This window comes from Aptenodytes patagonicus, chromosome 12, assembly GCF_965638725.1.
Source record: "Aptenodytes patagonicus chromosome 12, bAptPat1.pri.cur, whole genome shotgun sequence".
Taxonomy (NCBI): Eukaryota; Metazoa; Chordata; class Aves; order Sphenisciformes; family Spheniscidae; genus Aptenodytes; species Aptenodytes patagonicus.
Window position 1 is genome coordinate 4,670,672 of NC_134960.1, and position 15,194 is coordinate 4,685,865.

Sequence of the window (15,194 nt, forward strand, 5' to 3'; positions counted from 1 at the left end):
CACATGGCCTCTGCTGAAAAGTACCCAGCCAGGATTTAATCACAGCCTAGGCATCCTGGTTTGTTTTGCTATTTTGAGCATCACAACTAGCAGCTGGCTCTGCAGATGTGCACCTAATAATCACAGCTGCGCTCAGGTGGTATCCTAAAACAGACCTCACATAAGCAAAATCCTCCCTTATTTTACACACATTTTGGCTTGCAGTTTTAAGAACAATAATCTTAGGTCTAACCTCTTCTCCACTGCTTCTCTGGGCTCATTAAACTGAACATCTCACAAAACATTTGCCTGGTCTGTTATTTTGATTTCCAGAAATAACCATTTCTGAACTACATGTCTCCCTACGTTCAGGCCTTGAGCTGGCTACCAGGGCTGGAGCCTGTGGTACAAGTTTCCCAGGCAAAATCTGGATGTTACTTCCCCACGCGGCTGGAGTAGAAACTATCTGAGCAGACCTTGCAGCAGCAATGGACCAGAATGGATTGAGCCCTGCAAGAGCAGGCGCTTTTCCATAGGTACTCACGTTGTAAACGCGGGGTTGTATTTTGCACCAAGGTAGTAAGAGTAAAGGTTGAACATTCCAATCATGAAGGCCAGGAACACCATGATGAAGATGACCATGAACTTGAAGATATCCTTCACAGTCCTCCCCAAAGAGATCTGCAGGGGGCCGAAGCTTTCGTTGGCTGGAAGAATGTAAGCAATGCGGGAGAAGCTGAGTACCACAGCTATTGCATACAGTCCTTCTGAAATGATCTGAGGATCCGAGGGAAGCCACTTGTTCCTGGCTAAAACAATACATGTACACTAGGTATTAGTAACAAAAAGTGTTAGATGGAAGTTATGATGATAAATGACCCATTTTCAAGACTGAATCTTGGTTTTGGCCAGGAGTTAAAGAAAAAAAAAAAAAAGGTTTGGAACAACTGGTCACTGAAGTCCTCAGCATGCTATACAAATATGGGTGAGAAGAATTAGTTGTATTTATCACATGGTAAAGATGAGAAATAAGCAAGTCACTGGGATTTACCAGAGTCACACAGCAAATAAATAGCATGGCTTTAAACAAATTTGGTATTTTCTGTTTCCTAGTTGAACATCAGCTGTGTTGCGCCTGTTCCATTATAAGCCCTTGAGATGGAGAACCAAAACCACAACACAGTGGAGTTTGGCTATAGATTTGGATACATGGCACTGTGTCGATATTTGGAAAGGAAGCATGAGGGAGACTGACATCTCTATCCCTACCATTAGATAAGAAAGTTAGGATTTGTTCGGATAAAGCAGATATAACCATCAAGTGTATCACCTTCATGTTATCTTTAAATTAAAACAAATTCTTGCAGTCTAGTCACTCTAACATTTTTACTTTAAAAAGCTTCTTGTTGATACCAGATATGCATCATTTATTTAATCTACTGAAAATTTGAACATTTATATTAACATAGCTTATAAGTGTCCTTGCATCAACTGAGCTTCTTGATGAAAAGATTGTGACTCAGAGCTAAAACATGTGACAACTTAAGGACACAGCAGTAAACTTAGGCATTATTTTCAGTAATCTGACCCAAAGGAAAAGCAGCAGATGGAGGAATTCACAGGATCTGGTTGTGACATTCTGTTCCAGACCCTTTGCACCTTTTTAGCATGAACTCACTTTAAATGAGTCAGCGCAAACCAGAGAGAGGAAAACCACAACATCACCTCAGAGGCCTCTTGCTTGCCTGGGCAGGGAGAGGGAAGCTTACTTTCAGAGGCGACGCACCAAGCCAGAGGCTGAGCTGGTGTGACCAGCTCATGGACCTGCCAGCGAGCCTGTGCCTGTGCACCCTGGTGTGGGCTCAGGGAACGTGTCTCTGGTGCCACATGGCGCACGTCTACAGTGGCTGAAGTCCGCTGCCTCAGATTTTCCTCCCCAGCCCAAGCACATTGCTAGAATAACTACCTTACAACCCTAGGGAGCAAATGGCCCTCCTTTGTGCCCAGCTCTCTAGCTCCTGCAGTCCCTCTGTGAGTAAAAATGCCCATGGATTTTGCTCAGGGTTACATCTAAAGCTTGCAGAAGCATGCAATGAATCCAGTCCCCACACTGGGGTGCAAACCTCTATTCCTTTGTGAATATCAAAGAAAAAACATTTCAGCCATCAAAAATAATGTTGTCAAGGCTCTGCTACTGCTTGCATTTCCAAATGTTAACATTTATAGATGATACAGGCTCTCAAAAAATAAAGTCTTTCTCTTGGAGGAGCAGCAGCTTATGGGTGTAATTGGTGTTTGTATTTCCATTATACAGGTGTTGGATGTAACAGAGGTGCAGAGTGCACCAGCAGTTAGAAATGCAACTCCAGATCCTGTGTTTGTTCACACATCTCCCCCTTCTCACATTTGGAAAACCAAGCAGGTTCATTCATCTGTAATTTAAATTATATTCTGCTCACTCCCAGTTCCTGACTGTTGCTCAAGCTATTTTGTCCGCATGTTATTGACCTGAATGTAGCCTTAGCACAAGACCAGAGACTGAATGAGGCTCAGATCTCAATTCCTTTCTGACTGTTTAGGAAGATGGCTGGAATGGGTAGATCTGAGAAGAATAATATGGTTTAATTAGAAAAAAACTACATAAATATCACAAAAAGAAAGCTGCTTTCAGCACTGCCACACATTAGCCTGAAAGAACAGGAAGCATTAGACAGCGAAGATAGCAAAAAGCATCTTACCATAAGTAAAGTAAGCAACTTCAGGGGGAAGGGTGACGTTATTGAGGTCATCATCTTGAACGTACTGGTCTACGTACTGTTGTGCTTCAGTCGCTTTGAGAAAAGCCATGAACCTGGCGGTGAATGATGCCACGAAGATGGACAGCATCCCAAAGTCCAGCAGGTTCCAGAGATGCACCACGTATTCGCGTGGCCCCTCTTCCCAGATCTCCTTGCACTCTGACCATATCATGCCTGCGGAAAGGCCAGAGCACGTTTAACCACCAAACACAGAAGGTGATTTTTGCATTCAGACAGACCCGTTTCCTGGCTAACAGTAGCTTCTAAGATCAAAATAAATAACTCTTCAATTAAACTGAATTTCTTGAGAATGGTTTGTGTCATCTTTCCTTAAAAATTATTAAAAACTTTAAGCTTATATGTCCTTTTGTGCATATGAGGTTGAAATTTCAAAATTTCACTATATGAGTCAACGGTAAAGTAGATTTCTGGTGATGTCAGACAAAGCACAGTTCAGAAATACTGAAGACATTAGAAAATTCTACTACTGATCTATTTGGAAAAAATGTAGATTTCCTCTCTTGTCCCCAAAATCTCCTTGCTAAACCTTGCCACTGCAGATGGTATCGCTTGCTCTGCTGATGTTTTCCTCCTTCCCTAAAACAGTGGGTGGGTCTGTTTTGAGAATGGAAACAGATCTTTGCGAGAGAAAATCTGATCCAGGAGTAAATACAGTATGATCAGAGAAAAAGTAAGACAGAAGCTCTGCCCTTGCAGTACTTTTCATAAAGTTTTATATATTAAATAACAATGAATTTCCATAAAGTCTGATCTATCACTTTGAAAACCCTGAGTTTAGCCTGAATTTAGGATCCTTCTGACAACAGACTTACAGATAAACCTAAATGCCAAGCCCTGAAAATTCAAACGTTTTGACATCCATGTTCTACTGGGGAGTGCTGGGGAGGACAGGTGAATTCAATGGGCAAACTGGAGCCAAGAGCTCAGGACAAATTCACCAACTTGCCCAACCTTCAATCACAGCAGGGCTCCAGGCCCAAAATCTTGCTTCTGAATAGCTAAAATATTGGAATATTTAACCCGCTGATAAATATTTCCTGCGCTCTACCCAATCCTGTTTCCATAGCAGCAGCAAAATTCACATTTAATCAAGCAGGAGCAGTGCCTGCCAATTTCCATGTGGCCTCCTGCAACCTTGTCCTTTTTGTGAACTCTTCTTCATCCTCTTTGCTGGAAGCTCTCGTGGTGTGGCATGTCAATGCTTTTGCTCAGCTACTTCAGAGACTCCTGGAAGCACATGGTGTCCCAAAAGGCGCAGTCGAAAGCTGGGTTATAGGGAAGGAAACAAGTCAGTGTGAATTTAGCCAGAGGCTGGAGCAATGAGGAACTGCCGCTGTCAGTCCTTGTGCACGGGGAAGGATTTGAGAGAAAAAGGAAAGCTAAGCTCTCGGTACCACTGGTGGCCAAGGCACAGCTAGCCTGTGACCTCCATAGCCCTGGAATCTCCAGGCAGGTCCTTGGAGCTGTACCCTGATGTAGGTTATGCCCCATGCAGATCTGTCTTGGGAGAGAGCCTGAGGTCTGCTGAATGCTTAGCAGAGCCAGAGGGAGGGCAGGAGAGGAGCCTCCCAGCTCTTCTCCTCGAGTCCGCAGGTGCTTGCCTGAGTAAAAGCAGGAACTTCATCCCAAGCCGTCATTCACCACGAGTAAGATTTAATAATAAATAGTCTAAGGGAGAAGGTGGAAGAATTGGTTTCTCAGGAACTGTCCAGGAGTGAGGATGAAATATTAAAGAAACATTTCTCACCAAAAAAAAAGTATCCCAGCAGTGATAGATAGGAGACATTAGCCCTACGCATTACGCATGTGTGTCGTATAAAGGTACTAAAGCACTTCAGGAAATATCACATGCATGGTAACGTTGCTGACCAGGGTACTTGTTCACTGACACCCAGAAATGTCTTTTCTGGTTTAAATATTAACTCTCCCATCCAAATTTATTTCTGATCTTCATCACTTAATATACCTAAGTCGCAGATTAATGAAGTAAGGAATGTCTAAAACTGAGTAGACTGACTAAAATTAGACTCATCCTGTGAAAATACCACACTATTGGCCTATAATTTACGTCATTTTTTTTTTGCCAACTGTGTGGCAATCATTTTTTATCCATACATATGGAAAAATATCTATTCAGGACAAGTAGAAAAGTTACAGTAATTATTCGGTCAGTACTGCTGGGTAATTGTATATACATTGTGAGGGAGTAATTCAAAGATTCTCCTCAAGTAAAAATAATGAGAAGAGAAAAAGCAGCTAAAATTCAGGGGATAGGACGTAAGATGGGATGTGAGAACAGAAATAAGGGAAGGCAACTAAGCAAAGGAGATTTGCCAGGATGTGATTGCATTTCAATATGGTGTTTCTGAGGCCCCCAATGGCTTTGGGAGAGGTTGTTTCCCTGAGTTTGATGTACAGAGAGGTGGGATATAAGCAGCTTCTGCAGATTTCTTGTGCCTGTTCTCCCACAGCAGGGATAATCAGAAATGTCACCTTGATGGGCATTTCTGGTTTCAGCAGGGAAAGGAGAGACAAGCTACAGGCACAGCCCATCTGGGAGAAAAATGGAAGTGTGCAAGAAGTGCTGTTCACCACCTGCGCACAAAAAGGAACAGTTTGTCAGATTTTTATATCCACTGGCCTGGTATATAAATCACGAGCAGCTGATGTTGGAGAGCCGCCTTTGAGCCTTCCTGGATCTGCCAAAGGCTGTTGGATTAAGAGAGAGAGTTGTGCTCGGATTGCGTCTACCCAGAGCTTAACTGCTACCCTGGCTGCTTTTGCAGTGGGGATTTTGTCTCCCTGAATGAAACCTCCCTGCTTCCAGTGCACACTTTTGTCCGTATTGCTCACGAGGAAAATCCCAGCCTTCCTCATCCGAAGGCAAGAGATGGGAAGACCCGGCCGCAGAGGGAGAAGTAGCCAAGGCATACAATGAGCCACAGGCACATGAGCTGAAATTGCCGTGCCCCATGTACGAAGGGGCAAGTTCTCCTTTCAGAGCATTGCGGAATTTCTCTGTGCTGACAGGTTTATCATCTGCAGCCCTTGGATGCTCGTTCATAACAAAAAGAAGTGAGACCAAAAAGGCGTTTCCCCACCTAAAATGCTATTGTTTATCTGGCTGTTCATGGGGATGTTAAATGGGCTTCCAACACTATCTGGCTGCTCCAGCGATGGTCTACAGCCATTTCAGAGGTGCAGGCTAGTGGAAAGTAAAGCCTCTGATATGGATTTTTGGAGCAGGATGAAGTGCTTGCCTGGCTGAAAGTCATTGCCGCTGCTCGGTTTACTCTATTACTCACCTGCATTACAAATAGTTGGGAGCAGGAGATGGCAATGGTATCTTTTTGCATAACTCCAGTCTGAAATTCTCCTGCTGGTAGTTTTCTCTTAAAATATATACACGTGGGTCAATTTTCATGTATCTAGCAAGATTAATTGCAGGGAGTGCTACTACAGGTTGTGCTCACTCATGGCCATACTATGCTATGCTGATGTAGCACATTATCCTCGAATAATGCTATTCTGAACATGCATCATAATTTTATGGTTGACAGCCAGATAACTCAGACAGCCAATTTTCTCCCCAAAAAAGAACCATGCTCAGGGACCTGTAAACTAATTTCTCAAAAATGGTCTGCTATGGTTGGAACAAGTAATGTGTCATCAGCATTCATCATTGCTGCCACAGAATGAAGGAGAAAAGAGAAAGAACAGAAACAGAAGGAAGGGATTTACAAGCTGAGAATAAATAAAATTACACTTTTTGATTGTACTATGAATCGAAATGTAGGTAGCACACCCACACTGTTGAGTCTGAAGACAGCAACTGCAGGTGTTGCCAAGTAGGATTAAATATAGCTATGTACATTTAGTACACAAGAGTTAGATTTATTATACTGCAACATATACTTATTGTCTACTTACATTTGCCTCTTCAGAAAAGCATGTCTTGGCAACTTTACCTGTGATATTTATCTATAGCGTTTACTGTTATTTAATTATATTTCTACTTACATATACATATTTATAATACCTATAAAATTTTTGTGCCAAAAGGCTGGGCAGTCCGCCACCTTTAGTGCTTTTACAGTCCTTAAAGTTCAGGGTCACATACGGGGCTCAGCAAGTGCCCAAGCCCCCGTGCCAGTTGGCTGCAGGCCTTGTGCACCAAACTTTCACCTTAGCATTGCTGAAACATTATTTGAAGCTTTATGTAGGCAGACAGCTAAAATGGCCAGAGAAGACTGTCAGAGCTGATGTAGGCAGTCATTAGAAAATCTCATTATATTCAGAAGTCTGTCCAATGAATCACCTTTCTTCTCCCAGAAAAGTGAAAACCTTTAAATGAAATGTTTTCTTCTTCATCTCTCAGGAACTCACCAGGCAGACAGAGACCTAGTGCCTATAAGAAAAGAACACCTAGTCTAAAATCTAATCATCTTCTCCAACTGCTTTAATACCATTTCAAAAATACATCTTACAGACTTACTCTATCCAGTCTGGCATCTATTCAGTATCTTCTAGCCTAATATCCTATATGGGATTTTGGTTATTGCGGGGACAGGGAACAAAGAAATGGTGGCCAGGAAGTTACCAGGTAGAGCAGCCCTATCCTATTTTTCAGGGGGGCTTAATGCCATCAGTACTTATGGAACAGTGGAATTATTTGCTGCAAGAAAAGAATCAAAATCATGGTGGTGAGTAAAACCAGACACAGAAGAGGTAGACAAAGATTCTGCAGAGTTGATAAGCTCAGTTTCCCAATAAATCCTTCTGAGCTTGTTTAGATAGTGGTTCAAGGTAGCTGACCTGCCAGGAATAAATTGTGCCTATAGGAAAAGTAATACATCTGAATTTTCCTAAAACTCCCTGGATGTTTAACTTGTGCACATGACATACTTTTGCACTTGGAGGGTTCATCCACATGAATCCCTACTTTATGATTGCTGGATAACTTAATTTCTTTTAAAAGATTTGAGTGCTGTGCTGTTCTCTCACCAGTAACAATTTCATACTATGGATATCACAAAATCCACCTCTTACTTACCTAGCAGTTTTCATCACTAGATCTCAGAGTGCATTACCAAAAAAATAAATAACAATATACCCATTTTGCAGATGAAGAAACTGAGGTTCAGTGACTTATAATAGGATCTCATGGCAGGGTAATAAAACACCCACGTCCCAATGGACACAATTCTTTCTGCTCACTTTAGATAGAACAATGTCCTGTAGTGAAGCTATAGGTTTCTACGACTATATTACCTTCTTTAAGATGCAATGATTAAACAACAGAGGCAAACAGACGACATCTATAGCATTCACCATGGAAAGTGGAAAATCAGGAAAGCGAGAATTTGCCAAGCATCACTCAATATTTTCAAAAGCAGTGACCAAGACCAAAGTCTTCTTTGATCCTGTTTTAATCAAAATACTGCCATCAACCTCTAATTTAGCCTCATGATGTTTTTCTTGTTTTTGAGGTTTGGGTTTTGTTGGGTTTTTTTTTGTTTGGTTTGGGTTTTTTTTTTTCCTTTGTCTTGTCACTGTCTATCATGCTATTTCTAGTCATGTTGAATTTCCCTGGAGGACTTGTAGACATTTTGGTTTTGCTTACCCAATACCCACTCCATGATCAGCAATTCTGTCCATGAGAACTGAGTTGTTTTGACTCTAAATATTTGTTTTGGATGATCCGTGATGGTCTCGTTGGGGAGATTTTTTACTCCTTCAAACCGATCTGAAGCATTCACTACTAACAGTCCAAGGAAGATTGTGAAAGAAACTGCATGTGCCACAAACTTCATGAAAGGACTTCGGAGGGTCCGTCCCAACTGCAATGAAACATACACAAGACATAAGATTTTTTTTCCCTCATCAACCTTCTAGAAGTTTTTTTCCTATAAAAGTTTGAACCATTTGCCCAAGGTGAAAAGGATTCAGAAATGAATTCTAGATCATGAACTAAAGGGGGTTTAGATTTGTTCAAGTTGTTCTTTGCTGTTACTAGACATTATGCATTGCAGTTCAAATTATGCCCTTTGCATAATTTTCTATGCATGGCAGTATCTTATATTGCTCCTTTATACCCACATAGAATGTCTAATTGTCCTGGCCACATGGTAAGCGGAAAATGAAGAGACAGGACATTTATATGAGAGACATGTTTGTGTGTATACGTGTTATATGAATGTACTCATGTGTGTCAATACAAATCCTAATGATGGGCCCACTTCTCATCCTTACATCATTGTTATATATTAGAACCTTTTATTAATGCTCAATTCTTGGTTCATTAATGATGTGTAGGAAATAGTCTTCTGTTTAAAGATCCTTTAGCAATGCTTTTAATATGTTTTGGTATGATAGTCTTCTCTCATAATTACTGCAAAAGCTGGAGATTCACTCCCCAGAACACAAGGATTTATTACAATACAATAAGCCATGAATCGGAGCAGCAGATCTGTTCACTAGAGTTAATTTTTGTCCCATTCTTCTTGAAAAGCTTTGTTTGCTAATTAATATAAATAACACTCTCTTCATTTTACATTTTCTGTGATCTAAGAAAACATCACCCCAGAAAGATGTCAGAGTAGAAACATTTTTGGGAGCGCAAGGACCAATGCCTGTGGTGTTGGACACAATAGACAGCAATGAAAGTGCCATCCTGCATGTGCCCTTTCCAAAACCCCCTCAAGGCAAATGGGATTTTTTCTGCAGTATATTACTCACAGATTAACTTCCTTTGATGACAAGATATCCTCAAAATTTTCTTAACATCTACTGACTTGATCATAAAACTTCATAAGAATTATGAAAAAGGAGTGAAAAAGGAAATTCCTTGTTTTCCCGCTTATCTCCAATAGCAGCTTTGTTCAAAGAAGCCCAGGTCTCTGGTTATTGCAGGGCAGGAAATATTTTAAAAGCAGGGTTCTTTAGGTCTAGTGGAAATTTAAAGGAAGACTTATGATTCTGGTTCTTATTTCTTTTTCTTCTCTGAAGTTTTAAAATAAATCTTTTATGAAGATGACAGAATAGAAAATCATATTGGAAAATTTGCATGTTTCTAAATACCAGAAAGACTTTCCGATAAAGAAAATGAAAAAATCTGCCCTATCCCCGAGCCCTTATTAACATGCATTTTTTTTTCTGAGGTCAATATGGATGTGTTTAAGCGGGTAGGTATTGCACTGAATCAAACTCCCAGTTTCCTTAATCTTGTCTAGGAATATTATGGCAGATGTAGGAGTAAATGAAGCGTGTTAAAAGCAATCCCAACACTTGTGATGCTGGTTCGCTCCTCTGCTGTAAACCTTGGTGTAGTGTTAGTTCTCAACAGCTTTTTATGGCTGGCATTGGGCAGAGTTCCATTTTGTAGCAGAATTTATATTTCCAGTACAGAGCTGATGGATTGATGGGATATGTTTGAACAATGCCCCATACAGTAATAATCTCAGATGTTTTCCTCATATGACCTGTCCGAGAGAGCTCAAAGAGCAAGAGCAAACAACTATGGGCATATGGGGCCTTACCAACAAAGTTTTAAGAAAGTACATTTGCAGTCTGTACAAGACTCATTTCTACCCTGAACTCACTAAAAGAGAAAAAGCACTTTCTATTGAATCATGAATTCTCTCCAAATAATTAGACGACTTCTGCTGTCTATAGAAACTTAAAAAAGAGAGACCTGAGATTAAAGTAGCACAGCCTTGGTTATCAGAGAAATAATTCCATGTATTACAGAACCAAATGAATTCTCTGGGTAATTTCACTTAGTTCTCTACTGATTTAACAAAAGTCTGCATTTAGTCAGTGTTACATCAGCATTTTATCCCCTTTCTTACTGTGGAAAGCTTACATTTTTTTTCTTGAGCTGATGCTTTTCATATCTTCTCAGAAACCTGATTTTTAGCTAAGAGCTACAGGAGGTGAAAGTGTTGACTAGAATATTCTGTAAAAAATTAATGAAGCGTCAATTCCTCCAGTCAGCCTAATGCTTTATGACAGTAAGATATATTTTTCAAGCAACATGATACAGTTAAACTCAAGGTGTGTAACTATTTGGATGTATCAATTTCTCAATTACTTTTTAAAATCAAAATATCATCTTTCTTCAAATTGAGATTGCAGGGAAGTACCTGGCTGTCACTGTTAAGACAAAAACACTGACAGTGTGTGAATATAAAGGTTCATTCTTAAGAGAATAGCTCATTTCATGACTTAGTATCCTATCCGTATTATAGGAAAATAACGAAGCATGCAGACATGTCAAAAAGAAAATATACAAAATGTGTTAGTGAAACAAAGTTTTCCAAATGCAAATTATCTCTACTCCAAGAGACAGGAACAAATAAAGATAGAAATATCATAAAGAAAAAAGCCATTACTATTTTCAGTACTATGCTCATAGCAGAAGCATGAAGAATATTGTTGTAGAAATTTTATGTAGCTTAACTGGGGAGGAAAATACCCAGAGTAAAAAGGTACAGGTACAGCTTTAGGTGGAGTGATCCGTTAAAGTACCAGTGCTTAAACGATGCTGAGTCTGTCCCAGCGGGATCTATGGTCCATAAATCCTCAGCATGGCTACATGAAAGCCAGAGAACAACCCAGGCAATGAGAGCTGTGTATAAATGATCTCTATTAGTGTTGTAATATCTGAATGTGCGCTTCAACCGACCAGAGAAGAAAGAAAATACTTCTTGAAGTTCTGCAGACAGTCCAAAGAGTCCCGCTTGCTCTTGTCATTACATTTTTGGGCAGCAGACTGTGCAATTTTTCCATTCTCTCTCTTATCTTCTCTTTTGATCTCCAGTGAAACAAGTTTTGGACACCAACATATAAAGCAACAGTTCATTTCAGAGTCACAGCCTCCATGAGACGGATGAGTCAACACAGATATTTCAGGATCGGATAGGCTTACACTTCGCGGGTCTTGTCAACAGTTTGTGCATCCAGAGGTGAATGAACAACCAACACAAAAATTGGTTTTAATAAAGACAGTTCTGTGCAACTGAATGCAAAAGAAGACTTAAGAGTTCAGTTGCAAACTCCAGTCAATACTATTTACTAAATTTTCAAGGGTGATATTTGGCATGGTATATTCTAACCCCACAGAGCTTTATTAAAGAAAATTTTCTGTTAGGGATTAAAGGCCTGAAAACATATTCCCTGCTAAGATACATGTGATCATATTACATAAGATTATAATTCCTCAGTGAAGGAATTATTCTGAGATAATAATTGCTCTATTACTGTATGTGAAACTGCAGAATTTGACCAATACATCTTAAGAATGTGATACACAATAATATTCGTCAGGACAGCTCCTATAAGCAGTATTCCACATTACAGAAATTTCCTTCATTTTTCTCACTGTCTTAGCCCAGAAATGAGTCCCTGACTCATGCCTGGTCATCCATGTGTCCTTTAAGTCAGGCCTGATTTGATTTAAGTCAAATATCTCAGCTGATTGTTACTATGGAAAAATTATTTCATTACTCAGTTGTGTAACATCAAAATTGTTTCCATGACTTAAAACCAAACAAAACACTTGTAAAATTGGCCAGGACAAAATTAGGCTGTTCAGAGCATCACATGCAAATCTTTTGTTAATATCACCATCCTTGCAGCAGATACGCTGCCTATGTAAAATTGTCTGCAATAACACTGTGAGAGGGTACAAGGCTCATGCATCAACCCTCAGCCCTTGAACTTAATAATGACCATTTTGGGTGAGGTACCAATTCATGGGGGGAAAATGCATTCATTATTCATTTATTTCTATCACAGGCCCCGACCAAAAATCAAGACTACATTGTTCTAATCAATGCAAAGCCATGCATTAAAAGACAGTTCCTGCCTGGAAGAACTTTCAATTTGATTTTCTGACAGAAGGTTCCGTATGGTTTTCCACAGTCTGAAGTGGTGTGAAAAGAAAGGGACGTTGAAAAATGAGAATGCACAAAAGGTTTAGTGTAATGAAATCACAGTCAATGAAAAGTTAAGTCCCCTTCCCTCCATTTTTTTAAATTTTAATACACCTACCTCAATAAATTAAAACCAAATAACTTTCTCAATCATTTCTTACTTCTGCTGTAAAACTGATTTATTTTGAATTTTTTGGCTCAGTTTTTTTTCCTTAGTTTTTATGCTTTTCATTTAAATTCTCCACTTATTTCTAGTCTAATTGTTCTCCCCACCTATTGCTGTATTCAAATGCAACCTCTGTAATTCTGAGAATACACCACAAATGTTGCCGTTGGCTGGTGTGCCAACTCCCAGCACATTCAACAGAGGCGAAGGAAATTAAACAGCTTCATAAATCCCCGCTGGACTGAGTTCTGACATAACAGAATTCCACACGTGAATTCCCTCTACGACCTAACCAAAACCACCCACCACACAGCCCAGCTTTCACATGCACTTCTCTGGGTGAAACTCTGGAGTCCCATCCAGTATTCATAAAAGCTGTGGGGTTTTGTGTTGGTACAAACCTTGAGAAAATGAAGTTACATTCTCAATTACTCTAAGAGAAAGTACTTTTCTTGGAATTTTTTTGGAGGACACCAAGCCTTAACATGTTTTATTATCTCAGATGTTCTGGAAGACTGTTTTCAAAAGGTTTGTCTGATTGCACCAACATAAATCTTTTCAAATTATAGTTTTTCCTCAATACCCATCCATGGATCTATAATTTCCTGGGCTTGACAAATTTAGAAAGGATTCCTCACTGGCTTTTAAAGGAAATGGGAGAAGGTGCTTTCAAGACTGAATAAACTGCCAGTGCCAGGGGTCACTTTATCAAATTTAAGTACCTCTGATAAGCCTCCTGCTGAAGACCTCTACCTTGTAATGGATGATGTTGTTGGCTATTACTCAATGTGAAATGATCTTCTTCCCTGCCACCCCTTTCTCCTGTGGCAAGAGTAGTGAAAAAGCTTTTTATCACTCAGCCACACACCTATTTAACCCCACTTGCCTGAGCAGACTCTTTCAGGATGGAAACCTCACTACAGATTTCATACCACAGACAATTCAAGCTTTTACCTAAGCTAATGGTTGGCTCTGGTCCTTTGACATCTAGGTCTTGGCAAAACTCTCCTGCTCCATTTGATGCTGTAAGACATAGCCCAGCCCTATTTAGGTATATGGCAGTTTTCCAAGTTTCATCATCTTTTCCCTCAAAACCATAAAGATTGTATGATTAAGTCTAGTCTTCTCTGCAGCACTAAGCAGTCCCCTGGGGCTTGCCAGAGTTTCAGGCACATGTGCTGTAATAATGCTCCACTAGCGAAAAATGCAAAATCAGAAATAGGAAGGAAAGGGAAGAGAGGAGCCCTGAAGTTGAGCCCTGCAACAAAAAGTACATAAAAGGAACGAGAGTTTAAACATCAGAGTTAACTAAAAGGGCAACAAAGATCTTCCTTTTTAGTTATTCCCCATTTTGGTGGTTCTTCTATTCTTTCTTCACCCCACTCCCATATTGTTATCTCCTATCCATTTCTTGTTGCTATTCTCTTCTTGTCACCCACTGTCTCAATGTTTCCTTCCCCCATCACTCCACCTTTATTACCTGTAAAGATGAACCTCAAACCATGCCGAATAGCTCCATTTGTGTATATCAAGCAACACCTCACGTTTGCTCTCCTCCGGGGCAATCTTAGAGGACAGCATGAATCGTTTCCCAATGGCGTTACAGAAACATATGTGACTTCATTCCAGGCCCTGGATAGAAATGACCATAAAAGCCATGCACCTTAATGAGTTTGTACCTTGCTGCAGGGAGCGATCCAGTAGGCTATGGCAAGGAAGGGCAGGCCAATGGAGACCCCGAAGACAGCCAAGAACTTCACAGCTATAGATTGCTGCCGTAAGCCTGAGAGGTTTTCATACCACATGGTGAGCAGTTGCTGCTGGCAGTTGGGGTGAGCAACAAACTGTAAGAGAAACAGAAATAGAAGTATCAGTAGCATTGTCTGAAGAGGATGAGATTTCGGAGAATGACCTGCTGAACACGCCAGTGGAACAAGACGGGGCACGTCTCTGTTGTCCCACATAGCTTATGGTGTCACAAACAGAAAACTGCAAACCAGGCACCCAAAATCCCCAGGTACTGGCAGAACGTGTTTCACTTCTGCTTCTTGTCTTCTCTAGATAAAACTTTTGTTAGACAGCAGACTTGTCTCGGCCAAAACCCAACATCCATCAGTGGCCAGCACTGACAAAGTGCCTCTGTGGGGTCAGCATTTACATCTGAGACAGTCTACATCGAGATTCAGAAAAGACACAGAGAGGCACTTTGGTGTCAAGCTGAAAAAATCCTCTGATAACTTGCTAAAGACATAGGCCATTGCAATAGTAGCTCTACACAGCACTAGTATTACATTG

General features: G+C 40.4%; 1 protein-coding gene across 2 annotated transcripts in view; it reads right to left on the reverse strand.

The window, feature by feature from the left end:
- Positions 1-15,194, reverse strand: part of TRPC7 (transient receptor potential cation channel subfamily C member 7) — a 72,240-nt gene that overhangs the window by 17,575 nt on the left and 39,471 nt on the right. For both annotated transcript variants that reach the window (XM_076349832.1, XM_076349831.1), the window contains exons 3-6: positions 14,579-14,743; positions 8,422-8,638; positions 2,718-2,951; positions 524-788 (exon numbers count right to left, since the gene is read on the reverse strand). In XM_076349832.1, the coding sequence (XP_076205947.1) occupies positions 524-788; positions 2,718-2,951; positions 8,422-8,638; positions 14,579-14,743 (881 nt within the window). The remainder of the gene's footprint in view (positions 1-523; positions 789-2,717; positions 2,952-8,421; positions 8,639-14,578; positions 14,744-15,194) is intronic.